At 45.4% G+C, this 27,667-nt stretch overlaps 1 protein-coding gene across 2 annotated transcripts; it reads right to left on the bottom strand.

Moving 5' to 3' along the window:
- Positions 1-1,814: 1,814 nt before the first annotated feature.
- Positions 1,815-27,667, bottom strand: TOP1MT (DNA topoisomerase I mitochondrial). 2 transcript variants are annotated; one of them, XM_063129936.1, is made up of 14 exons: positions 27,587-27,667; positions 23,705-23,820; positions 23,374-23,495; positions 21,875-21,997; positions 20,793-20,980; positions 17,396-17,540; positions 15,158-15,301; positions 14,182-14,367; positions 10,532-10,600; positions 9,253-9,367; positions 6,007-6,134; positions 4,950-5,044; positions 2,624-2,773; positions 1,815-2,074 (listed from the first exon to the last, which is right to left on the bottom strand). In XM_063129936.1, exons 3-14 carry the CDS (start codon positions 23,485-23,487, stop codon positions 1,972-1,974), a joined length of 1,560 nt encoding a protein of 519 aa, XP_062986006.1. In that variant the 5' UTR covers positions 23,488-23,495; positions 23,705-23,820; positions 27,587-27,667; the 3' UTR covers positions 1,815-1,971. The 2 variants fall into 2 exon arrangements, with proteins under 2 accessions (XP_062986006.1, XP_062986005.1); XM_063129935.1 differs by lacking the exons at positions 15,158-15,301; positions 27,587-27,667 and having other exon boundaries at positions 23,705-23,774.

Below are 27,667 nucleotides of genomic sequence, written 5' to 3' on the forward strand. Positions count from 1 at the left end.
CACAATTTTCAGTAACAAACATATTTTACATGAATAAACCCAACGCAACCAGCTCATTCTTTCTTTGGCGTTCGAATCCAGTGGTTTAAAAACAAAGAAAAAAACAGAACAGGATGTTAAACTTCGATGACATTTTTGTTGATGTTCTAACTAGCATGGAAACCAAAGTGGTCTGACATTCTCTCGCCGGTTCCTCCCACTTTCATTGTCAGCGCACACGTCCAAAAGGCAGAGACCGCTGTAGACAAAATGCATCCATATTTTAATGAAGAGCTTCCCAGGAACATAATGTCAAACAGACAAACCAGCAGCCTAGATTAGGAGTTCCTTGAAACCTGATTGTGACTGCAGAAAATTACGAGACGTTAGGAACACTTCTAACCGATAGTGGCACCATTTTCGTGTGTGTTCGGTGTAGGTAAAATTCACCAGCGGCTAGCATGTTGAATGGAAACCAAAGTCCCTTTAAAGAGCCCCTGCTTCTGAAGGAATGCTAGCAAACCAAAAGTGATAAGATTAAGATTAATGTGGAAGTAATTGTACGGAAACAAAAGTTCCTTTATACAGCCCCTGTTTTTGAAGGAATGCTAGCAAACCAAAAGTGATAAGATTAAGATTACTGCAGAATCCTGTTTTGCAATCAGGTTCGTCCCTTCATTATATGTCTAATGCCCGTCTACAAGCAGGAATTTGTCACGTTAGCTTCCTGAATCCAACCACCACAATTCCACTGAAAGTCAACAAAATACTAGGTTCATCAAGAATCCACACAATGTACAGTATATATGGGGAAAGTCAAAGATTCTTGTTTGAATTCAAGTGACACACACCAATATCTATGCCATCACTTTATGGCATAAAGTACTGGTGCTTCCTTGACTTTTTTTTTAAAAAACATAATCTTTACTGTACTCTGCTGCAATAGCCGATAAGACAGACATCCCTCCTCCAGAGATTATATGCTCTGGATTTTAGAGGAAAGATGACGTTCGAAAGGATCCAACTCTCTGCTCTCCATCTCTGTGCAACTATTACTAAGATTCTTCAACGGTAAATTCAACTGCTCGTTTCGGCATGTGCCAAAATAAGGCCTAGGGACTTCAAAAGCACAGCCCCAAATCTCCAATCATACAGGTTTGAGAAGCAAAGGGGCTGGAATGCTGAGCACCTCTGATTTAGAGAGCAGGAACTGGCATCAGGAAAACCAAATCTTAACCTGGATTGGAATGTTATTTCAGACAAAAGGATCCCTCCGTCTGTCTCTCAAGAAAGTCACTGAACTACTTCTGGCCAGCGTTAGTGCTCCTGCAGTCAAATAAAAAAGGATGGGTTGTGTATCCTTTAAAAGGTGAGGGAGTCTGTAACTCCAACCTATACTTTCCAAGACCACCCAAAATGACTGCAACACCAGAAATCCTTAGAAAATATAGGCGGAACAAAATACTAGAAGTGCTTTCCTACTGGACTCTGAACACAGCCCTCACCATCTCCTAAAGCAGGCATAGAAAAGAGAACTGATCAGGCGTGGAGGACAGAGGCTGGCCGCGGTACGACTGCACCACAAGCCTGAACTGGTTAGAACTATAATGGCTTCTCTCAAAACACAGGAAGTTGTAATTTTCTGAGATAGTGGCACAGTCCCTGCTACAGGAATCTATTTTCCTAAAGTTCTTCGGAAGAAAAGCCAGGAGAGCTAAAACCAGTTTAAAAATGCTCTAGTGCAGACACGCCCAAAGAGTCCACTCTTGCAATCCATCAGTAACCCAGAAGAGGAGGCCAAATGGAGCCCTACCCCCGTATTCTGAGACCCACACTTCTGAAGCCCACGTCTTCCGTTTTATACAAAGGATGAAACTACGGGCATCGGGCCTTCTTTTAGAGATGTATTTTGCATGCAAAAAAGTGGCTGCAGCAAGGCAAAAAAGTGCCGACGAGCTACCCAAACGAGCAAAAGGGAGTCTAGATCTCTGCTTAGAATTCGAAGTCTTCATCCGCCATCGCTATTGCCCATGCAAACTTCTCTCTCTGGGTCTTGTTGTAAATCTTCTCAATGGGGACACCAAACCTTTTGCACCTGTGGGCAAAAAAGGGCATCAGAAAGGAGGGCATTTTGTTATCCAAGCAAGGCTCTTGGGACTCAACGTCCGTTGCTGGAACAAACACACAGACACGTGCTCCCACACTCAAGGCCTTCAAGAGGCAGCTGGACAGCCATCTGTCAGGGATGCTTTAAGGTGGATTCCTGCATTGAGCAGGGGGTTGGACTCGATGGCCTTGTAGGCCCCTACCAACTCTACTATTGTATGCTTCTATGATTCTAAGAAGAAGAAGACAACCGCAGCACCTGTGTGTCTCTCTTGCTCAGGGTGGAAGGGCTGTCAGGGCTGCATGACAATGGAACCAGTTACCTAGGGAGGTTGTGGGCTCTCCCACACTAGAGGCCTTCAAGAGGCAGCGGGACAACCATCTGTCAGGGATGCTTTAGGGTGGATTCCTGCCTTGAGCAGGAGGTTGGATTCGATGGCCTTAGTGGCCCCTTCCAACTCTACTATTCTATGGTTCTATGATTCCTGCAGCAAACAGGGCTGCAGCCCCCAAAACACTCCAGCTGCCATTCACCCACCAGGCCACGCTGATGCGCGGGTCCAGGTAATTCAGCTTGGATGTGCCCAGAGCAATCTGCTTGTTTTCCTCCTTGTCTGTGGCTTGCATGTTCAGCTTGGCCAGCTGCTCTTCAATCTTCTCTAATAGCTTCTTTTTCTTTTCCACCGCACTGTTTCGAAAAAGAAGCAACATAAAACATTGGGAAATGCAACAGCACTGGAACAAAAATGAAAGCAGCCAGTAAGGAGAGCTGCCAGCCCTCATGGTCTCTTGAACAGGCCCACTTTCCTTAACCGTGTTCTGGTTATGCCCATGTTTGATGGCTACTTCTAAGATTTTAGTTTAGGGGGGTGAAATGATTGAGAGGACATGATGGAGTTAAATAAAATTATGCACAGTATGGAGAAAGAAGGGAGGGGAAAGTCTCTCTCTCATATAATACTAGAACTCAAGGGTCATCCATTCAAAGTAACTGGTAGTAGTTTTAGGACAGAGGAAAGAAAGAACTTTTTCATACCGCAATCGTCCCCTGATCTATCTTTAGGTCTGGCTGAGAGTTCAAAGTTGTTTTTAAATGGATGTTGCCTTTGTAGTTGTCTGTTTCTATGTTTTTAAATTTTGTATATCAATATTTAATGTTTTAATCTTTTGTAAACCACCCAGAGAGCTTCGGCTATGGGGGTGATAAAGAAATGTAATAAATAAAGTAAATAAAATGATGAATTTGTAGATGTTTATTTTATTTATTTATTAATTACATTTCTATACCGGCCAATACCGGAGATCTCTGGGCGGTTCACAAAAATTAAAAACATTCAAAGTATAAACAACAGTATAAAACCATAATATAAAATACAATATAAAAGCTCAACCAGATAAAAACAGCAGCAATGCAAAATTACAAATTTAAAACATCGGGTTAAAATTTATTTATAGACTTAAAATGCTGGGAGAATAAAAAGGTCTTCACCTGGCATCTAAAAGAATATAATGTAGGTGCCAAGTGAACCTCCTTAGGGAGCTCATTCCACAGCTGGGGTGCCACAGCAGAGAAGGCCCTCCTCCTGGTAGCCACCTGCCTCACTTCCTTTGGCAGGGGCTCACGAGAAGGACCCCTGAGGGTGACCTTAGGGTACGGGCAGGTACATATGGGAGGAGGCGTTCCTTCAGATAGCCTGGCCCCAAGCCGTTTAGGGCTTTAAATGTTAATACCAGCACTTCGAATCAGGCCCGGACCTGGACTGGCAGCCAATGAAGCTGGAAAAGGACTGGCGTGATGTGGTCTCGTCGGCCAGTCCCTGTTAGTAAGCGTGCTGCCCTGTTTTGTACCAGTTGAAGCTTCCGGACCGTTTTCAAAGGCAGCCCTACGTATAACGCACTGCAGTAATCCAAACAAGAGGTTATCAAAGCATGGATAACTGTAGCTAGGCTATTTCTGTCCAGATAAGGGCGCAGTTGGTATATCAGCCTAAGCTGATAAAAGGTGCTCTTTGCCACTGAGTTCACCCTGTTCACATGTTGGTGACAGGACACCAGCTTTGATGGCTGAAAGAGTGGAAGGGGAAAATGCATGGAGGCTAGGTCTACCCATGGCTTTTACTCATGGGACCAACTCTAAAATCACGTTTAGTTCTCAAAGCAGACTACTTTTCCAAAGTGATTCTGTGAGCACCCACATCTAAAAAACCCCCCACAACAATTCAGTTTCCCACATACAGGTTTTATGAAGGATGCAGCCAATAGTTTAACTTTTGTAAACCGCCTAGAGAGCTTCAGCTATGGGGCAGTATATAAATGTAATAAAAGCCCTAAACGGTTTGAGGCCAGGTTATTTGAAGGAACGCCTCCTCCCATATGTACCTGCCCGGACCTTAAGATCATCCTCAGGGGTCCTTCTCCGTGAGCCCCTGCCAAAGGAAGTGAGGCAGGTGGCTACCAGGAGGAAGGCCTTCTCTGCTGTGGCACCCCAGTTGTGGAACGAGCTCCCCAGAGAGGTTTGCTTGGCGCCTACATTGTTTTCTTTCCGTCACGAGCTGAAGACCTTTTTATTTTCTCAGTATTTTAACACCTAATTTAACTTAAATTTAAACTTTGTTGTTTTAATCTCATATTTTAACCTGTATTAATTTCTGCTGCGTGGTTTTATCCTGGTTGTGCTTTTTATATTGTATTTCGTATGTGTGTTTTAAGTTTGTTGGTTGTTTTTATGCTCTTCATGGTTTTAATTTTTGTGAACCGCCCAGAGAGCTTCGGCTATTGGGCGGTATAGAAATGTAATCAATCAATCAATAAATAAAAATAAATAAATAGTTCATTAGAGCTGCTCAGAAACTGGGGCCACTCACGCTTTAGATTTCATGTCCTTTTTGGCTTTGTGATCCAGCTTGGCCTGCTTGAGCTCCACTTTTGCATCACACAGCTGGTCTTTTTTGGCATCAATCTGAAATGGCAAAAACCAAGGCAGCAGATGCGGATCAGGCTCCGCTCTGTGTTTCTAGACAAGCATAGGCTCAAGTTAAAGGAAGCCAGATTCCGGCTGGACATCAGGAAAAACCTCCTGACTGTTAGAGCAGTATGACAATGGAATCAGTTGCCTGGTGAGGTTGTGGCCTCTCCCACACTAGAGGCCTTCAAGAGGCAGCTGGACAACCCTCTGTCAGGGATGCTTTAGGGTGGATTCCTGCCTTGAGCAGGGGGTTGGACTCGATAGCTGTGTAGGCCCCTTCCAACTCTGCTATTCTATGATTCTATAAATGATGCCTTCCCCCACCCACCGACGGCCTAACCTTTTTCTAGAAAAAATATGCAGAACCTCTTCTTAGCCCCCCCCCCCCCCATGTTATTGAAGACACGCTCCTTGCCATCCTCCAAAACGCCACCCCTTTTCTGCCGGTTAACACTCGACTAGTGTCGACAGAATGTCAGGAGCTGTAACAGAAGTGACAGAGCCTCTGTCTTTGTCTATCCTTTGTTATCCCAAAGCAAGTCCACCATCAGGACATGGAATAACGGGCTCAAGTTAAAGGAAGCCAGGTTCCAGCTGGACTTCAGGAAAAACTTCCTGACTGTTAGAGCAGTACAACAATGGAATCAGTTGACTGGTGAGGTTGTGGGCTCTCCCACACTAGAGGCCTTCAAGAGGCAGCTGGACAAGCATCTGTCAGGGATGCTTTAGGGTGGATTCCTGCATTGAGCAGGGGGTTGGATTCGATGGCCTTGTAGGCCCCTTCCAACTCTGCTATTCTATGATTCTATGATTCCCCAACAGGGTGGTTGCCAGAAACTACAGATTCACGCACGAGACAGCTGAACCAAGAGGTCTCCACCCTCCCTCCAAATCTGCTGCTAACGGACAGCCCGCATGAGCTCACCAAATGCCTCAGCGCCCTTCCGCTGGTTTACCTTAGCCTGGAGGTTTTGCATAGACTTCTCAAAGGTCTTTGGCGTCGCCCGCTGATGGTTGCACAAGATGGCGACCGCACGGTTGGCTCGGTTGTAGGAGAGGAGCTTTGCAGCCACGTTGTCGTCCTCTGTTGATACAAAAGGTGGAAGATGGGGGACGGACAGGACACTAAGGATGGGAAGAAGCAAGCAAGGTGGCCAAGAATTCCTGAAATTGACCCAGTAATTCAAGACTCTAGATCTGCAGCAAATTTACTTGGGAATAAGACCCACTGAACTAAATGGGGCTAATTCTGCATTAAATATGGCTGGACAACCATCTGTCAGGGACGCTTTAGGGTGGATTCCTGCATTGAGAGGGTTGGACTTGACGGCCTTAGAGGCCCCTTCCAACTCTGCTATTCTGATTCTAAGATTGCCCTGTTAAACTCTAATCCCATCCCCTGCATCCCAGGGAAAATGACATGGGTTGCCTTTTAAACTTTTGTGTCTACTTTCAAATAAAGTGCTGGTATTAACATTTAAAGCCCTATATGGCTTTGGGCCATGCTATCTGAAGGAACGCCTCCTCCCATATGTACCTGCCCGGACCGTAAGGTCATCTTCAGGGGTCCTTCTCCGTGAGCCCCTGCCAAAGGAAGTGAGGCAGGTGGCTACCAGGAGGAGGGCCTTCTCCGCTGTGGCACCCCAGCTGTGGAATGAGCTCCCTAAGGAGGTTCGCTTGGCACCTACATGATATGCTTTTAGACGCCAGGTGAAGACCTTTTTATTCTCCCAGCATTTTAACAGTCTATAAATAAATTTTAACTAGGTGTTTTAATTTCGTAATTTTGCATTGCTGCTGTTTTTATCTGGTTGAGCTTTTATATTGTATTTTATACTGTTTGTTTTATACTTTGAATGTTTTTAATTTTTGTGAACTGCCCAGAGAGCTCCGGCTATTGGGCGGTATAGAAATGTAAATAATAAATTAAATAAATAAAGCATCTTTGGTTTCTGCAAGACCTTCTTATATTTAAAAAAAGGTAAGAAAAGAAACCCAAAGATAAAAGCATTTACCCTAGTAGATCAGGCTTAAAAATAGGGTGGCACAGAACGGCACACAGTGACATTACATTTTTAAGAAGCCCCCTTCAATCAGTGCCCTTTCTTTAGAAGGGCATTTAACTGTCCTGCACCTGTCAAAGGAAGTGAGTGGCTGGAAGAACGATCCACCTGCTCTCTCAGAGTGTTATTATTATTATTATTATTTATTTATATAGCACCATCAGTGTACATGGTGCTGTACAGAGTAAAACAGTAAATAGCAAGACCCTGCCGCATAGGCTTACAATCTAATAAAATCATAGTAAAACAATAAGGAGGGGAAGAGAATGCAAACAGGTACAGGGTAGGGTAAGCAGGCACAGGGTAGGGTAAAACTAACAGTAGAAAATAACAGTAGAAGTCTGCACAACATCAAGTTTTAAAAGCTTTAGGAAAAAGAAAAGTTTTTAGTTGAGCTTTAAAAGCTGCGGTTGAACTTGTAGTTCTCAAATGTTCTGGAAGAGCGTTCCAGGTGTAAGGGGCAGCAGAAGAGAATGGACGAAGCCGAGCAAGGGAAGGAGAGACCCTTGGGCAGGCGAGGAACATGGCATCAGAGGAGCGAAGAGCACGAGCGGGGCAATAGTGTGAGATGAGAGAGGAGAGATAGGAAGGAGCTAGACAGTGAAAAGCTTTGAAGGTCAACAGGAGAAGTTTATATTGGATTCTGAAGTGAATTGGAAGCCAATGAAGAGATTTCAGAAGCGGAGTAACATGGTCGGAGCGGCGAGCCAAGAAGATGATCTTTGCGGCAGAGTGGTGAACAGAAACCAACGGACTGATGTGAGAAGAAGGAAGGCCAGAGAGAAGAAGGTTGCAGTAGTCCAACCGTGAAATAACCAGTGCATGAACAAGCGTTTTGGCAGAAGAGACAGACAAAAATGATCGAATCCTGGCAATATTATACAGGAAAAATCAACAAGATTTAGCTACTGCCTCAATATGAGGAATAAAGGAGAGCGAGGAGTCAAATATAAAGCCAAGGCTACGAGCTTCCTTGACCGGAGTAACGTAACATCATTGACAGTAAGAGAGAATGAGAGATGAGGAGAAGGTTTAGGAGGAAAAACAAGCAATTCAGTCTTTGCCATATTAAGTTTCAAGCGACGATGAAGCAGCCAAGCTGAGATATCTGAAAGACATGCCGAGATACGATCGTGAACATCAGGACCCTCTAATGCACCCAATGAGTGGGGAAGGAGGCAACCAATTTGGATAGAGGAAGCCATTTTAAATCTCCTAAGATTCAGGAGGCACCACAGAAAAAGTCTTTCTGGGAAAACAGAATGTAGTGTCCTTTCTGATTCTCTGCCCCTACAGATTCTTTTGCCTCACCCTTGAAACATTGCCAAGGCAAGCGGAGGTAGGTGAAATGGCTGAGAAACAGCCCTTATCAACTCGGTACGGCCTTAGTAGGTACATTGAAGCTCATGGCATTGTGACTGCTAGGCTGTACTGCACTGGACAACTAGGCCACGCCACAAATGGAGAGTTCTTTTAGCGGTGATTTGTTCCTGGTAATTTAAAAGCCTCAAAAAGAAGCCAGGCGGCCAATAGAGTTCAGGAACTTGAACAAAGCTTCCAGATCAACCTCTTCACCCAGAATGGAGGCTACATTCAGAGAAGGCAACTGGGTATGGAGGAAAAACCTGCCACACACTTGCAAGACGTGCTTAAGACTGAGGGGAACACCACAAGGTGTGCACATGGGAGAGGCCTCTCTGCTCAACTGTTAACTAAGAACATAAGAAGAGCCCTGATGCTGGATTAGACCAAGGGTCCATCTACTCCAGCGCTCTGTTCACACAGTGGCCAACCAGCCATCGGCCAGGGATGAACAAGCAGGACATGGTGCAACAGCACCCTCCCGCCCATGTTCCCCAGCAACTGATGTACATAGGCTTATTGTCTCAGATACTGGAGGTAGCACATAGCCATCAAGGTTACTAGCCCTGGATAGTCTTCTCCTCCAGGAATTTATCCAACCCCCTTTAAAGCCATCCAAATGCGTGGCCATCACTACCTCTTGTGGTAGTGAGCTCCACCTTGTGGTATCAAATGTGTGGATTAGAAAGTCTTAGGGAGACCCCATAGAGCCTTGTTGAAACAGAGTCTGTGGCGCTCCAGAAGAGATTTGGGATGGGGCGCCTGAAGTCCCTTTACCATTAGTCAGTGCTTCCAGCTGTTCCTGCAGTGTGATGGACGCGTTGTATGTTCTGAAGACCTTGGCTGTCAACCCATCCATCAGGTCCTGGAGATGTTTATTCAGTGATGTTGTCTGCAAAACAAGTTGAGGAAGGAATCTGAGGACAAAAAAGAGGAAACTCCAACCCATATAAGAGCTCAGAGCCAGCCCTAGGTTTCAGGAGACCACGGATGGGAACCTACGTTCTAAGAACATCAGAAGAGCCCTGATGCTGGATCAGACCAAGGGTCCATCAAGTCCAGCACTCTGTTCACACAGTGGCCAACCATTCTGAAGTGCCTACTTCCCTTCTCCATCTCAAGCCAATCCACCTTTCTCCTAATCATGACTATTTATTTCGCCAGTGCTAATGTTGTGCAAGGTTGCCTATTCACTACCAGGCCAGGTTTAAGATGTTAATACTAGTGTACAAAGCCCTAAAGAACTTGGAACCAGGACAGCTGAGCAAGCGCCTTCTGCCTTTCTCTCCTGCCCAGTCATTGAAGTCATCAGGAGGCATACTCCTGGTGGTTCCACATGGCCTATGGCCTGAATGGAGTCCACCAGGAGAAGAGTCTTCAGTGTGGTGGCCCCCTTCCTATGGAATTCTCTGCCTTTGGAGGGAAACATTATTTCAGAATTCCTTCCTTGAGTTATGGGCTGCAGTTTACCAAAGCTCAGTTTTATCAGTACTGTTTCTTTTTTAAAAAAAATAAAAAAAATATTGCTACATAGTGTTTTTATTCTGCTGTTCACAGCTCCAAAATCTTTGGATGTGGAGTATACAAAAACTGTAAATAAATAAATAAATCTACTATTTCCATAATCACTGATCCAGTAAAAAGCAAATTTGTGAAAGATACTGCAGGATCCTAATTTATTTCCCCACCTTTCTTCCATCACAGAACTGAAGGCGGTGTGCAAGGATTCCTAGGTGGTCTCCACCATCTATGCACTGACCAGACTCAACTCACTTAATCAAGGCTGCTACAACAGGTGCCTTCAAGCCACGTCCTGGTCAAGGTGGTGGAAACGGTGTGCCCTATGCTCCTCAATGGTCCCATAAAGTTGGTTTCCAGGGCAACATCTTGCCTTGAATCAACTCAAACAGTCGCAGAAATACAAAGTTGCTATTGTGGGAGAAGGCTGTACATGAGAGATACCCGGGATCAAGGAGGAGAAGGAGAAGAAGCCGCCCAAGAAGGCCAGTATAGCATCTACCCAAACATCCCCAGTCCTGATAGATCCCACACTTACAGACAGCCTGTCAAACAGATCGTCCCCAGATTCTTTGTTCTCCATGAATAACTGCAAGTTCTTGAACACCTACAACAACCAGGAAGGAAGTTATTATAACAATGTCCTCTTAGGAGGGTGGTAGGAAACCTTGTTGGAAACGTTTTTGTGGAAACAGCATCATGCATGCAAAGGTCTCAAAAGGAAGACTAACTTATGCCCCAGTATATAAACAGGCCAAATCTCAAAGAATCACAGAATAGCAGAGTTGGAAGGGGCCTACAAGGCCATTGAGTCCAACCCCCTGCTCAATGCAGGAATCCACCCTAAAGCATCCCTGACAGATGGTTGTCCAGCTGCCTCTTGAAGGCCTCTAGTGTGGGAGAGCCCACAACCTCCCTAGGTAACTGACTCCATTGTCATACTGCTCTAATAGTGAGGACGTTTTTCCTGAGGTCCAGCCGGAATCTGGCTTCCTGTAACTTCAGCCTACGATTCCGTGTCCTGCACTCTGGAAGGATCGAGAAGAGATCATAGAATCATAGAATAGTAGAGTTGGAAGGGGCCTACAAGGCCATCGAGTCCAACCCCCTGCTCAATGCAAGTATCCACCCTAAAGCATCCTTGACAGATGGTTGTCCAGCTGCCTCTTGAAGGCCTCTAGTGTGGAAGAGTCCACAACCTCCCTAGGTAACTGGTTCCATTGTCGTACTGCTCTAACAGTCAGGACGTTTTTCCTGATGTCCAGCTGGAGGAAGTTTTTCCTGATGTCCAGCTGGACATCAGGAAAAATCAATTTTAATTGGTTATATGTATTTTATGGTGTTTGCATTTGTGTTGTACCCTGCCTTGATGCAGAGGGAGAGGCAGGTAACAAACAAACAATTATTATTATTGTTGTTGTTGTTGTTGTTGTTATTATTGGCAAGGGCCACCACCCTTGATTCGGGCTATACTGCCAGCCCTCACTACTGCTTGCAGAAACCAAGTAGGGGTGTTTGCTCTTCCAAGCACCCTTGCTTGATTTCTCACAAGGCTCCTGCACTTCACCTCCACCGTCTCAGCAATCCTTTCAACCCTGAGAGAAGAGGGCTCCTCGCTTTATGGCTGAGTCCAGATTTGAAACTGGGACATCCTCTCTCAGACTCTCAATGGCTACGCTATGCCAGCTCCGTAAAAGTGGTGGTGATGAGGTGGTTGGTACACAGGAAGCTGCCTTGTACCAGGCCAGTCTATTTGGCCATCTACTAGCCCTGTATTGCCTACACGGATTGGCAGCAGTTCTCCCAGGCCGCAGCCAGCTATAGCTCTTTTCCCATCAGTGCTACCTGCTCCTTGAAAGGGGACATGATACGGATTGAACCTGGGACCTTCTGCACGCAAAGTAGGAGCTGTGGTCCCTATTCAGATGGGGTGTGCATGTGCTGAGGCTGAGAAGATAGCACCCTGCCTAAGGCCACCTTGAGATTGAGATGAGCTTGGATGCTTTGCACTTTTAGTTACTAGCCCAGTTGTCTTGCATGTGGGTTTTCTTTCGGCCAGGTTCCCAGCAGCAGTAATGGAACCAGCTACCTAGGGAGGTGGTGGGCTCTCCCACACTCGAGGCCTTCAAGAGGCAGCTGGACATCCACCTGTCAGGGATGCTTTAAGGTGGATTCCTGCCTTGAGCAGGGGGTTGGACTCGATGGCCTTGTAGGCCCCTGCCGACAAGTAGATGGCGCTTCAATATTGTGTGTATATATATATTACTGCAGTTTTGGCTATTTAAGCAAAGGCGAAATAAGGCTTAAAAATGACAGGGGAGGCACCGGAGGTTAACAGCATCATTGAAAGGACCCGCAAACGAGCGATCGACCACGAGTGCACGATAAGCGCCTCGAGCAAAGAGGGCCATTATTTAAAGGGAAACTTTCATCTACGTTTCTTGCATTAGCACAGACGAGAGGAAGTGAGACCATCGGCCCAAATGACAACAAAGCTGCAATTGGCTGCAGGGAACTAAGAAGGGAAAGGATTTGCTGAGCCGAACGTGAATGTCAGCAGTGGGTGGAATTATGTTTCCTCTTCAGAGCCTTTCCCAATTATATTGTCCCAAGGCAGAGCTTTCCAAACTGTCTGTCGCGACATGTTAGTGTGTCGGCTGCAGTGTGTAGGTGTGTCACGCAAACGTACGAGAAACCTCTGAGTCTATGTGAAATAAGCAATACCAACGTGCATGCATTTTTACGCAGCAAAGGTGCCGATTAGTATGGTGCGCTAGTATATTCCCCTTCCATCGTATCCGTGTATGCACACCGCGGTCGAGGGATCATACAGGTACTGTGCATGCGCAGGATGCATAATTGGGTCGAAACAGCTGATTCCGCATCACTTCCGGTGACGCAGCTGCACCTGAAGTGACGCATTCGAGAAATTCCATGGGTCCAGTTTTTTTGATATAACACCGTTTCAATCGCAGCTCAACAAAATTGCTTCAATGTGAAAAGTCTTGGAAATGTATGTTATTATCTTGCAAATCATCTATTTTAAAAAAATATATAAATGAAAGGTTTTCATGAGATATGTTGCGTCCCCATACATTTCATTATTACAATTTATGTATGTGTCCGTATCTCTTATAAGGGGTTTAGTTTAACCTCCGGTTTGCTAGTAAAACTGAATTACTGTGTCGTGAAATGATGCATGTCTAAAAAGTGTGTCACCAACATGAAAAGTTCGGAAAGCTCTGTCCTAAGGAGACGAAGGCTCAGTTCAGACAGCACGTTTCTCAACAGTGGTTTTTAGAACTCCACGGTGTTGTTTTGGAAAGCACTCCACACAGAATATCCACGCTGTGCAGAGAATTCCCGTACAACCGTGTGGAGGGCTCTGTGGAGTTTTCCACTGCGTTGAGTGGGCTTTTCTCACTGGCTACAGAGTTCTCTGGCAAGAGCGGCGAAAGGAGCGAATGCCACTCTAGGAGAGCTGCCAGGATTGTTGGTTTTTTTGCAGCAATGGCTGATGGGATACCACCAGGAAGACCAGGGGAGAAGAGAGGGCAAAGGAACTGTCAATCAAACATCATGTTGACTTTTACTCAACTCCAAGGTAGCCCGCAGTCACACAACGGTGAAGTTAGAACATGTTGTGTGGGGAGCACCCGCTAAAAAAACTCAACCGTGTTGTCTGAACTGAGTCAAAGATTGAGCATTGTACTCCCACTAGAACATAGAATCATAGAATAGCAGAGCTGGAAGGGGCCTACAAGGCCATCAAGTCCAACCCCCTGCTCAATGCAGGATTCCACCCTAAAGCATCCCTGACAGAGGGTTGTCCAGCTGCCTCTTGAAGGCCTCTAGTGTGGGAGAGCCCACAACCTCCCTAGGTAGCCGGTTCCATTGTCGTACTGCTCTAACAGTCAGGAAGTTTTTCCTGATCATAGCATCATAGAATAGCAGAGTTGGAAGGGGCCTACAAGGCCATCGAGTCCAACCCCCTGCTCAATACAGTCTTCCCACACCTGGTAACCACCAGATGTTTTAGACTACAACTCCCATAATCCCCCAGCCAGCCTAGCAGCACTAGAGGATTTTCCTGATCAGTCGAAAGCCCCCAGACCTCCCCTGACCCATGGAACAGCCTTGTATACCACCAACCGGGCTTGCCTGGCTCTTCAGGGCCCCCTCTCTCACCTGCTTTTCCACAGGCACTTTGTTATAGTAGCGGATGCAGTCCTTGCCCAGGAAGTCAAACTCCACCACGTTCTCTTTCCCGTCCAGCCTCGGGCACAGCGTGATGTGCTCCACCCGCAGGGAGCAGCAGCCCACCGTGTCCGCCGTCTCGCCTTCCTCCTTTTCGTTCCCTGCTCTCAGGGCCAGCTGAGAAGGGGACACGGAACAAGGAAAGGTCAGGGCAACCCCCTCCTCCAAAAGCGTACATCTTTCTTGACGAGAGAACCAGACTGTTCCTGAACAGCCTGGTTTCTGTGCATCTGGACCGATGCCACCTGGTTGCCACTTTCACATGGCCCATGCCAGCCTCTGGGCAGCACTGGAAATGCCTGGCATTAGCAAACACGTGGTACAAGCAGAGGGTGGGACATGTTCCCAAGTTAGCACTGCTCCCAAGCTACGATTCTGGTTCTCGTTCATTTGCTGCCAGGAGAGTTTCGACAAATGGGTTATGGCAGGCGAGCTCTTAATATTTAAAGGGGGCCCCTTTGGGCATATGAACCTACCAAGCCCTAAGTTTGGAATCAGACTTTAGCAGATATGCAACTGGGGAGGATCAGGGGCAGGGCCTCCTCAGTGGTGGCACCACAGTTTCAGGATTCTCTTCCCAACTGCGCAGCAGCACCCAAGCTGCAGAACTCCCTTCCCAGGCAGTTACGCTGGTTCCCACATCACTGGCCTTTAGGCAGCAAGTAAAAACAATGCTGTTCCACCAAGCTTTTACTGACTGAGATTTCCTCTTTGACATGAGAAGCATTATTGTTATGCCTTGTTTTGGTTGGGGCTGGAGGCTGGAACGGTTGTATTTTATTGTAAAATCACCATGGGCGTTCATTGAACGGAGCAACGATTCAGAAATATTTCAAATAAATGAATATTTTCAACCAGCATTAAGAGGGATAATTCCAACCCCCACCTGCACCCCCACCGCCCTCACCTTATCGATGAAGTACAGCGCCACAGACCTCTGCCGTTTCTTCATCTCCTTGGACTTCCAGTCTGCTCGGTACTGAGAGCGGATCGTGCCGACCACCCCTTTCAAGCAGCGAGCAACCTCGTATTTCTGCCAGTCCTTCTCCCCCTGCGAAGAGCAGCAGGAGGTGTGATCCCTCTCATCATGGTAGCTGTTGCCCCAGAACATCCTCCCTCACAGGGAAGAGAAGTAGCTTTAAATTAAACAGAGTCACCCGGTTTGCACGTATGGGTCGTCTTGTCAGTGAATCGTGGGTTGTTGTTACATGTGACCCCTGCACTATGGTTTATCTATGAGCTGTTAACCGTAAACAACCCAGGAAGAGAACACGGGATTTATAATTGGGTTGTGAACTCTGGATTGTGTGTGGTTAATAACCCATAGTTAAACCGTAGTGAAGGGTTTGCATATAACGACAACCCATGATTCAATGATACCCCATACCCTGGGGTTGGTGTTACATGTGAACCAGATCAATTTGTCTGAGATTGATGGATCATAGAATAGCAGAGTTAGAAGGGGCCTATAAGGCCATCAAGTCCAACCCCCTGCTCAATGCAGGAATCCACCCTAAAGCATTCCTGACAGATGGTTGTCCAGCTGCTTCTTGAAGACCTCGAGTGTGGGAGAGCCCACAACCTCCCTAGGTGATGTTTGCCCAGTCCTGGACGGGGTTGCACTCTCCCTAATGGATCGGGTCCGTAGTCTGGGGGTGCTCTTGGATCCAGAACTGTCACTTGAGGCACAGGTGAACTCAGTGGCAAAGAACACCTTTCATCACCTTAGGCTGATATACCAACTGCGCCCTTATCTGGACAGAGATAGCTCCCCTAGCTACAGTGATCCATGCTCTGATAACCTCTCGTTTGGATTACTGCAATGCGTTATACGTGGGGCTGCCTTTGAAAACGGTCCGTAAACTTCAACTGGTACAAAACAGGGCAGCACGGTTACTAACCGGGACTGGCCAACGAGACCACATCACGCCAGTCCTTTTCCAGCTTCATTGGCTGCTAGTCCAGGTCCGAGCCCAATTCAAAGTGCTGGTATTAACATTTAAAGCCCTAAACGGCTTGGGGCCAGACTATCTGAAGGAACGCCTCCTCCTGTATGTACCTGCCCGGACCGTAAGGTCATCCTCAGGGGTCCTTCTCCGCGAGCCCCTGCCAAAGGAAGTGAGGCAGGTGGCTACCAGGAGCAGGGCCTTCTCTGCTGTGGCACCCCGGCTGTGGAATGAGCTCCCTAAGGAGGTTCACTTGGCACCTACATTATATGCTTTTAGATGCCAGGTGAAGACCTTTTTATTCTCCCAGCATTTTAACAGCCTATAAATAAATTTTAACTTGGTGTTTTAAATTCGTAATTTTGCATTGCTGCTGTTTTTATCTGGTTGAGCTTTTAGATTGTATTTTATATTATGGTTTTATACTGTTGTTTTATACTTTGAATGGTTTTAATTTTTGTGAACCGCCCAGAGAGCTCCGGCTATTGGGCGGTATAGAAATGTAATTAATAATAAATAAATAAATAAATAAATAAATAAAATGCTTAACCTCCCCTGACCTAGCCTGTCGCCTGAACAGGGCCAGAGAAGGAAAAGGAGTACGCACCAACGAGAGAGAGAGAGAGAGAGAGAGAGGAAGCAGAAAAAAAAGCCACTTAGATATGAAATGTATATTTTTACAATGTAAACCGCCCAGATAGCCCTGGCTATGGGGGCGGTATATAAGTGTAATAAATAAATAAATAAATAAATAAATAAATGTAAGCTTTTCGTGCAAACCTGGACTGATGGGTCGTTCATGGGATAAGCAACCCAGTGGTTAACCCTAAACAACCCATCAGTCCAACGACGACTGGTCAAACATAGGTTGTGGATTAAAAGGGGAAGTGGAGAGCACACTATCAGCAGTGCCCCCACTCCCTCCCCCCGCTTGTCCCCAGCAGCCCGTGCTGTTTAAACCACGGGCTGCTGTTACGTGCAAACTGGCCCTGTGTTGCTTTGCTGCAACCCACTGACCCTGGATGAATAGATTTCCACGTACAGAGGAATAAGATGTGAGCCATTCGTAGAATCATAGGATAGTGGAGTTGGAAGGGGCCTATAAGGCCATCCAGTCCAACCTCCCTGGGTCCAGCCAACCTGGACCACCGCGGAGAAAGCATTTTCAAACAGAGAGCTCCCAAAGGCAACAACCCCACCTTCAACTTGGAACTGGGGTTCAACATAATGTACTTTATGGACCCCTGGATGTTCTCGGTCCAGGATGCCAGCCAGGTGACGGTATTGTCACATCTAACTTCTTTCCACCTGTGGCCCGGAGGGGGCTGTGGGATCTCTGAATCTCTGGCAAGGAAAAAAAAGGAACAAAATTAAGGTTTCAAAACTGAGCCGAATAGACAGGGAGACCCTTCCCTTTTCTTCTTAGGAAGAAAAAAAATACCCCTTTAAGGAACGCCACTGATTCTATATACATCTCACAGTTCCCCTGAGTACCAGTTTGCTAAAACAAAATTTGTATTACTTTTTTACCCCTATACCAGCCCTCCTTCATACCCCAGCACAGCCTTCCCCAACCTGGCCCACTGGCTGGGGGATGCTGGGAGTTGTAGTCTAACACATCCGGAGGGCCACAAGCTAAGGAAGGCTGCCGTAGGAGACTGAACCCCACAACAAATGCCTTCCTACATTTGCCAACATCTACACAAAGCCCCCTCCCATTTCTACTATTCCAGTTGGTTTTGGAGTACCCGGTGGCAGAGTTCACCGGTTACTCCATATCCCTGAGAAGCCTTCAGTAGATTTGTATTAATTTCTTAATTTAATCTGCATTAATTTCTGCATTGCTGCTTGATTTTGTCCTGGCTGTGTTTTTAATATTGTATTTTATCTTATGCTTTTTTTATATTGTTGGTTTTATATTTTGAATGGTTTTTATGGTTTTAATTTTTGTAAACCGCCCGGAGAGCTTCGGCTATTGGGCGGTATAAAAATGCAATAAATAAATAAATAAATAATTCACAGCACATTTGTTTATTTCATGACTCACTGATGAAATTCAACACATTTTGTTACTGATGCAGTCAGAAACGGTTTTCACAATTCAGAGTTACCATTTAAATGTAGATGTGTATGTTAGATAATTGTGGGTTTATGTTCTTGAATCTCAAGATGTTGCATATATGTGTTTGTGCATTTATGTCCTGTAAATGAGTCTGTGCTTAATGAGGCGTACGAGATATTTCGTCCCAAGCTGCAATCTCATAATATCAGCTTTGTATCTGTGTAAGGGTTGTAATACTTTAATGCACGTTGACCATTTACATCAACGTTTGTATAACGTATTGTACAAGGTGTACAATTTTGTTGCATATGTATAATGTGTACGATTTTTGGCAAATGTTGAGTTTTTGGGGATACATACATCCCAGATAATACAGATTAAGAATCACCCCAAAAACCAACGTGTACACAGTTCTATTCATTACTCCCCTGCGGCCCTCCTGTTTGTTCCTGTTTCGGCAGTGAGGATTCCTCCCTTTTGTGTAATGTTCGCACATTTGCCAACATCTACATAAACATGCTCCTATTTCATAGAATCATAGAATAGCAGAGTTGGAAGGGGCCTACAAGGCTATCGAGTCCAACCCCCTGCTCAATGCAGGAATCCACCCTAAAGCATCCCTGACAGAGGGTTGTCCAGCTGCCTCTTGAAGGCCTCTAGTGTGGGAGAGCCCACAACCTCACCAGGCAACTGATTCCATTGTCGTACTGCTCTAACAGTCAGGAAGTTTTTCCTGATGTCCAGCTGGAATCTGGCTTCCTTTAACTTGAGCCCGTTATTCCGTGTCCTGCACTCTGGGAGGATCGAGAAGAGATCCTGGCCCTCCTCTTTGTGACAACCTTTTAAGTATTTGAAGAGTGCTATCCTGTCTCCCCTCCATCTTCTCTTCTCCAGGCTAAACAGGCCTAGTTCTTTCAGTCTCTCTTCATAGGACTTTGTTTCCAGACCCCTGATCATCCTGGTTGCCCACCTCTGAACACGCTCCAGCTTGTCTGCGTCCTTCTTGAATTGTGGAGCCCAGAACTGGACACAATACTCTAGATGAGGCCTAACCAGGGCCGAATAGAGAGGAACCAGTACTATTGGGAGCTATACTTCTATTAATGCAGCCCAAAATAGCATTGGCCTTTCTTGCAGCCATATCGCACTGTTGGCTCATATTCAGCTTGCGATCTACAACAATTCCAAGATCCTTCTCGTTTGTAGTATTGCTGAGCCAAGTGTCCCCCATCTTGTAACTGTGCATTTGGTTTCTATTTCCTAAATGTAGAACTTGGCATTTATCCCTATTAAATTTCATCCTGTTGTTCTCAGCCCAGCATTCCAGCCTATCAAGATCACTTTGAAGTTTGTTTCTGTCTTCCAGAGTATTGGCTATCCCACTACTATTTCTACTATTACTTCTACTATTACTTCTACTATTACTTCTACTATTACTTCTACTATTATTTCTAATATGTCTACTATTCTAGTTGATTTTGGCATAACTGCTGGCATAAGCTTGTTTTACACCAGTCTAACTAAAGCCACGGTTGAGTCGTGTGTCGTCCATTTCTCCCGTTCGGAAATGGTCACTGTCCTTCTTTGGTCTCTTTCATACCATGTTGTCCGGACCCACTATTTAAATTTCTTTCTTTCTTTTTTTTTTTTTTTTTTTACTACAGTAATAACGATAAAGAACTGTTTACATTTCTACTTTCTCTACCGATGTGTTATCATCAACTGAGGATGACCTTTCAGGCAATTGACTACGTGGGCTCTAGTCTATAAAAGCTTATCGCAAAGTACATGCCTCAAGTCTTCCTTGCTGATTTCTTCAGTGCACAGGTACACATCTTGCTGCAAACCTGCTCTCTACGTAATTCCACCATTTAAAGCCCTAAAGGGCTGAGGGGCCAGGCTATCTGAAGGAACACCTCCTCCCATATGTACCTGCCCGGACCCTAAGGTCATCCTCAGGGGCCCTTTTCCATGAGCCCCTGCCAAAGGAAGTAAGGCAAGTGGCTACCAGGAGCAGGGCCTTCTCTGCTGTGGCACCCCGGTTGTGGAATGAGCTCCCTAAGGAGGTTCGCTTGGCACCTACACTATATTCTCTCAGATGCCTGGTGAAGACCTTTTTATTCTCTCAGCATTTTAACAGTCTATAAATCCCATTTTAACTTGGCCGTTTTAAATTTCGTATTTTAAATTTGTATTTCTGCACCGCTGCTGATTTTATCCTGGTTGTGTTTTTATATTGTATTTCAGATCATGCTTTTATACTGTTTGTTTTATACTTTGAACGGTTTTGATTTTTGTGAACCGCCCAGGGAGCTTTGGCTATTGGGCGATATATAGAAATGCAATAAATATTTAAATAATTTTTAACTCTCTAAATTGAAAGTAAAAGGGTGGGGGGAGAAGCACCCCAGACCCCTGACTCTTGACACCACGGCCCTTATTCCCCACTGCCTCTATTCCCCACTGCCTCCAACTCTGCTTCTCAAAAGATGCAACAGACGCTCCGTCATGGGGTCATGAGTCACGGTACCCACTTGCTACAATTTATGATAACGTCTTCAGGCATTATCCTCTTCTTAAGCATCCCCATTTTGGGGTGGTCCCCACGGCCTCGGAAAAGCCCCGGGGGCTCAGTCTTGAAGTTGCCAATCTTCTCCCGGTGCCCGTCAATTATGCAGAAACCGTATTCTTCTTGGATTCTTTCTGCCTCCTCTTTCAATTTCTGATTTAAAAAATAACAAAAAAACAAAACACATTTCTTTTAGATGCAACATGGTTTTACTGAAGCACGAATCGTTCTGGTAAGTTTTAAACTAGGCATCGATAAGGCTGGAGGAACCAACGGACATAGAATCATAGAATAGCAGAGTTGGAAGGGGCCTACAAGGCCATCGAGTCCAACCCCCTGCTCAATGCAGGAATCCACCCTAAAGCATCCCCGACAGATGGTTGTCCAGCTGCCTCTTGAAGGCCTCTCGTGTGGGAGAGCCCACCACCTCCCTAGGTAACTGATTCCATTATCGTACTGCTCTAACAGTCAGGAAGTTTTTCCTGATGTCCAGCTGGAATCTGGCTTCCTTTAACTTGAGCCCGTTGGGCATATGGTGGCCATACCCTTACGCCTGGAACGCTCTTCCAGAACATTTGAGAACTACAAGTTCAATCGCAGCTTTTAAAGCTCAGCTAAAAACTTTTCTTTTTCCTAAAGCTTTTAAAACTTGAATTGTTCTGACTTTTATACTGCCTATTTGGTGCATTCTCTTCCCCTCCTTATTGCTTTATTATGATTTTATTAGAGTGTAACCCTATGCGGCAGGATCTTGCTATTTATTGTTTTACTCTGTACAGCACCATGTACATTAATGGTGCTATATAAATAAATAAATAAATAAATAAATAAATAAATAAATAAAAATATGGTAGCCCAGCATCATCTGGGAATGGGCTCATTGTACAGCCTTCGAGTGCTATCAAAGGTAACTGTCATTGAGTGCTACTGCAGTAGGTCTAGCCAGCCCAGGATCAATAATTGTAATAAAGAAGGCTTCGGAGTTTAGCAACACTTCGGGGTCAAAGGGGGCCTTAGATTCTTATCAACCTGCAATTGTGTCCACACCTGTTTCTCCTCCTTGGGCAGAGCTTTGTGGGCCTCGTGCTTCTCCACAAAATACTTATGAATCTCACTGAAGTTGCACTTCTCCAGTGCTTTGATTCTCTTCCTCTCCTCTGGCGTCATCTCCTACAGGACAGCAAGGAGGCCACTGATTAAACTCTAAAACTGCTTTCACACCAAGAAATAACACATTCTGATAAAGTGCCAGCCAGTCACGGGCACAAGCCAACATGGAACAATCTAGAATCATAGAATAGCAGAGTTGGAAGGGGCCTACAAGGCCATCGAGTCCAACCCCCTGCTCAATGCCGGAATCCACCCTAAAGCATCCCTGACAGATGGTTGTCCAGCTGCCTCTTGAAGGCCTCTAGTGTGGGACACCCCACAACCTCCCTAGGTCACTGGTTCCATTGTCGCACTGCTCTAACAGTCAGGAAGTTTTTCCTGATGTCCAGCTGAAATCTGGCTTCCTTTAACTTGAGCCTGTTATTCCGTGTCCTGCACTCTGGGAGGATGGAGAAGAGATCCTGGCCCTCCTCTGTGTGACAACCTTTTAAATATTTGAAGAGTGCTCTCATGTCTCCCCTCCATCTTCTCTTCTCCAGGCTAAACATGCCCAGTTCTTTCAGTCTCTCTTCATAGGGCTTTGTTTCCAGACCCCTGATCATCCTGGTTGCCCTCCTCTGAACATGCTCCAGCTTATCTGCATCCTTCTTGAATTGTGGAGCCCAGAACTGGACGCAATAAAACTTTTCTCTTCTCCCAGGCATTTTAACATCATTTAACAACGTTATATTTGTTTTTAATGGACCCCAGAATTGTTGTTTTTAAATGGATACTGTTGTTTTTATAATGTTTTTATGTTTTTTAAATTTTTGTACACTTCTAATGTTTACTATTTTTAATTGTTGTAAACCGCCCAGACAGCTTCGGCTGTGGGGCGGTATATAAATGTAATAAAATAAATAAATAAATAAATAAATACTCTAGATGAGGCCTAACCAGGGCCGAATCGAGAGGAACCAGGACCTCACGTGATTTGGAAACTATACTTCTATTAATGCAGCCCAAAATAGCATTGGCCTTTCTTGCAGCCATATCACACTGTTGGCTCATATTCAGCTTGCGATCTACAACAATTGCAAGATCCTTCTCGTTTGTAGTACTGCTGAGCCAAGTATTATTATTATTATTATTATTATTATTATTATTATTTATTTATTTATTTTTTTATATAGCATATCCCATCTTGTAACTGTGCCTTTGGTTTCTATTTCCTAAATGTAGAACTTGGCATTTATCCCTATTAAATTTCATCCTGTTGTTTTCAGCCCAGCTCTCCAGCCTATCAAGATCACTTTGAAGTTTGTTTCTGTCTTCCAGGGTATTAGCTATCCTACTTGTCTTTCTAAAATGAAATTATGGACATTTCAATGTCATGTGACCTAAGATGGACAGTGACTAGAAAGGCAAAACGTACACAACACACACAGAGCAAATACCTTCGTCCAGTCATTGAAGAAGTTGCTCTGGAAAACCTCCTTGGCTGTGTACTCATGGTCCAGCATTTTGGCAAAGAAGGTAGCGATCTCCTCGGTGCCAAGGCTGAGCCTCATGGGTTTTCCTGGAAGAAACAGGATTTGCCTGGTCATCACCCCGTTGCTTCGTGACAGCTTGCAACAACCCTCCTCCTGCATCAGAAGGAAGGCCGGCAAGCCTGCTTGCAGTTCAGCAACAAGTACCCTTCTCCCCAAATGCCATGCACCGAGACTCAGGGGGACCCAACCAACACAGCCCCTTGCATCCTTCCTACGAATAAAAAAGACCACCCACCGCTGTAATAGAAGTTGACGCCATCTGGCAGAGGTTCATAGGGTGGAGCGAAGTAGGGCCCTTTGTGCTCCAGCTGCTGCCATTTCACACCATCCTCTCGCTTCTCCTCTTCCCACCTTGAGAGATGGATTGGAAAGGATGCCACAGTTAGCTTCCAGCTAGGATTTCGGAAGCCTCTACGGAGGGACCCCTTATTTTAAGAATGTATGCAATACATCTGGGCGCAAAGATTACTGCAGACGCTGACTGCAGCCAGGAAATCAGAAGACGTTGACTTCTTGGGAGGAGAGCAATGACAAATCTTGATAAAATAGTTAAGAGCAGAGACACCACACTGACAACAAAGGTCCGCATGTGAAAGCAATGGTATTCCCCGTAGTAACCTATGGCTGTGAGAGCTGGACCATAAGGAAAGCTGAGCAAAGGAAGATAGATGCTTTTGAACTGTGGTGTTGGAGGAAAATTCTGAGAGTGCCGTGGACTGCAAGAAGATCAAGCCAGTCCATACTCCAGGAAATAAAGCCAGACTGTTCACTTGAGGGAATGGTATTAAAGGCAAAACTGAAGTACTTTGGCCACATAATGAGAAGACAGGACACCCTGGAGAAGAGGCTGATGCTAGGGAAAGTGGAAGGCAAAAGGAAGAGGGGCCGACCAAGGGCAAGATGGATGGATGATATCCTGCAGGTGACAGACTTGACCTTGCAGGAGCTAGGGGTGGCGACAGCCGACAGAAAGCTCTGGCGTGGGCTGGTCCATGAAGTCACGAAGAGTCGGAAGCGACTGAACGAATAAACAACAACATGCAATACAGCTCCCATTCATAAAAACTTCAGAAGGCATACGCCCCACCCACCACAAAAATTCCCTGAAAGGCAGCGGCTACATTCAAACAACTGTGGGGGTGAAAGAACCCAGTGTGGGTCCTTCCCCCACCCGCACACATGACAGTGAAGCCAGTGTGGTGTAGTGGCTAAAGTATTGGACTGGGAGTTGAGAGATCCGGGTTCTAGTCCCCACTCAACCATGGAAACCCACTGGGTGACTTTGGGCCAGTCACGGACTCTCAGCCCAGCCTACCTCACAGGGTGGTTGTTGTGAGGATAAAATGGAGAGGAGGAGGAAGATTATGAACGCCACCTTGAGTTCCTTGGAGGAAAAAAGGCAGGATATAAATGTAATAAATAAATAAAATAAGCCACGATTTGGATAATTTCCTGCGTTGCTGTTTTGTCCAAACCCAGCATACAATGCAGCAGAGATTCCTTTTCACCCACCGCAGAACCCATGCTGCACGCCATGGGTTGTGGGGCTGGCTAATCATTCATCCCTGCCGCACTATGCACCAGGCTCGGATAACGTGGAACCCTGTGCTGCGTTGGGGGTAATTGTGCAACTCACAGTCATGTGTACAGGCAGGATCAGAACACATGATGGGTTCTTTTGCCCCTGTGATTGTTCAAACCTAACCAGTGACAAATTCCAGAGGAGCCAAGTTACATCTGTTGTAATCTTGGAGTACCTTAAAGACTAATGCATTTATTGTAGCAGAAGCTACTAGAGACTACTACATCAGATACACAAGGGGTTATCCCTGCTGGCAGATATGTACATATTATTCCGTGGCGGGGGTGGAACACAAGCCGTGGGAAGGGCCATGAAAGGCAAAAATTACACCCTGTTGCATTTCTGTGCAAAGCTGAAATTTATACAAGATCAGCACAGCGGCCATTCATAACGGTTATAAGGGGTGATTACACAATCTTCCTAATTTTGCTATGCTCATTTAAGAAATGTAATGGGAGGATGTTGTTGTTTGACTCTATCCTGTATGAAGCCCCTCTAATCTATTATTATTATTATTATTATTATTATTATTATTATTACCGTATTTCTTCGATTCTAAGACGACATCGATCGTAAGACGCACACTAATTTCAGTACCAACAGAAAAAAAGCTTAGATTCTAACAAATAATAAACGCACCCGCGATTCTAAGACGCACCCTGTTTTTAGAGATGTTTATAAGGGGGGAAAAGTGTGTCTTAGAATTGAAGAAATACGGTAATAATAATAATAATAATCTACAACAATACCTACCCATACACTACGCTCAACATCTAATGTCCTCTTCTGGGTGCCTACACCGAGGAAAGCTCGGAGAACAGCAACAAGGGAGAGGGCCTTTTCAGTGGTGGCCCCCCAATTATAGAATGATCTCCCAGCACCAACATGGTTACTTTTTTGGCACCAGAGGTCAAGACTTTTATCTTCTCCCAGGCATTTAGGAGCATATGTTAAGTTTTTAATTGACCCAGAATAGATGGATATTGTATGTAATCTGTTTTTATACATTTTGTACATTTGTTTTTAATGTTCCGTGTTTTCATCTTTGTAAACAGCCCAGAGAGCTTTGGCTATAGGGTAGTATATAAATGCAAATAAAGAAGGCAAACTGCATGTTAGGCATTATAAGAAAAGGAATTGAGACTAAAACAGCCAGTATCATACTGCCCTTATACAAATCTATGGTGCAACTACACTTAGAATACCGTGTACAGTTCTGGTCACCACATCTAAAAAAGGATATTATGGAGCTGGAAAAAGTGCAGAAAAGGGCAACTCAAATGATGAAGGGGCTGGAGCATCTCCCCTACGAGGGAAGGTTATGTCAACTGGGATTGTTTAGCTTGGAGAAGAGGAGGCTAAGGAGAGACATGATAGACGTGTACAGAATTATGCATGGTGTGGAGAATGTGGACAGGGAGACATTTTTGTCCCTCTCTCAAAATACTAGAACCCAGGGTCATCCCATGGGAGATCTAGGACAAATAAAAAGAAGGACTTCTTCACGCAACGCATAGTTAAATTATGGAACTCACTACCACAAGATGGCCACCCATTTGGAAGACTTCAAAAGGGGGTTGGATAAATTCCTGGAGGCGAAGGCTATCAATGGCTACTAGCCCTGATGGTTGTGTGCTATCTCCAGTGTTCGAGGCAATAAGCCTGTGTGCACCAGTTGCTGGGGAACATGGGTGGGAGGGTGCTGTTGCACCATGTCCTGCTTGTTCATCCCTGGCTGATGGCTGGTTGGCCACTGTGTGAACAGAGTGCTGGACTAGATGGACCGTTGGTCTGATCCAGCAGGGCACTTATGTTCTTAATAATAACAGCAACAACAATTTACATTTATATCCCAGCTTTCTATCATCATGGAACTCAAGGTGGCTGACAAATGTTTACAAGGAGAGTACGGACGACACCCAGACCTACTTTGTATCATGTGCCCTCAGATCATATCCTGGGACTCTGCAAACCCTGGGATCTTTGCTTTGTCATTCTAATTGATATTAATTTAATTGTTATTAAAAGCCTACAACTGGATCGGTCTTATTATATACACATAAATATTAAAATAAAGACTTAATGAAAAGCATAGGAGTGCCCTGCTTCAGTAACATAAATCTGAGACACCGAAACCAGACTTATTTCTAACACTTGGATCTGTCTGACCCACGCGTGGGAGTTAGCTGTTTTTCTATGGGTTCCTTAATACTGGGATGGCACACAATTTTTAGCCCTGGGGGTGGGGGCAAGGACCACAACACACTCTTTCCTCCCCACTACACCCACACAGATGCTTCAACATGCAGGGATGAGGAGATTTAGCCCACACCTCTGCCTCCCTTCTCACAGAGATCTAGGGATTGGTAAGGGCTTGGAGAGGCTTCTGCTTTCTCCAAACTCTCAGCGATCTCCAGTCGGGGACACTGAGGATTGAGCTTAAAAAATCCAAGCTGAGATCTGGTAGATTTCTTTCCCACCATGCTCAAAACGCACAAGGCTGCAATGGCAAGCTCCCCCCACCCACTTTCCTACCTGGCGCTGTGGGCATTCACATTTCTGCACGCTGCGTAAAGATGCACGAAAGCAAATGTCAGGAAACGGGCAGGCAGCACC

Source organism: Elgaria multicarinata, chromosome 7, assembly GCF_023053635.1.
Source record: "Elgaria multicarinata webbii isolate HBS135686 ecotype San Diego chromosome 7, rElgMul1.1.pri, whole genome shotgun sequence".
NCBI classification, from domain to species: domain Eukaryota; kingdom Metazoa; phylum Chordata; class Lepidosauria; order Squamata; family Anguidae; genus Elgaria; species Elgaria multicarinata.

Coding starts and splice junctions, on each gene's coding strand:
- TOP1MT (XM_063129936.1), bottom strand. CDS start 23,487: ATGAGGCTCAGCCTTGGCACCGAGGAGATCGCTACCTTCTTTGCCAAA. Junction 20,981..21,874: donor TGCCCAAGGAGGAGAAACAG/GTGTGGACACAA, acceptor TTTTTAAATCAG/AAATTGAAAGAGGAGGCAGA. Junction 2,075..2,623: donor CCGCGCATCAGCGTGGCCTG/GTGGGTGAATGG, acceptor TTTTGCCCACAG/GTGCAAAAGGTTTGGTGTCC.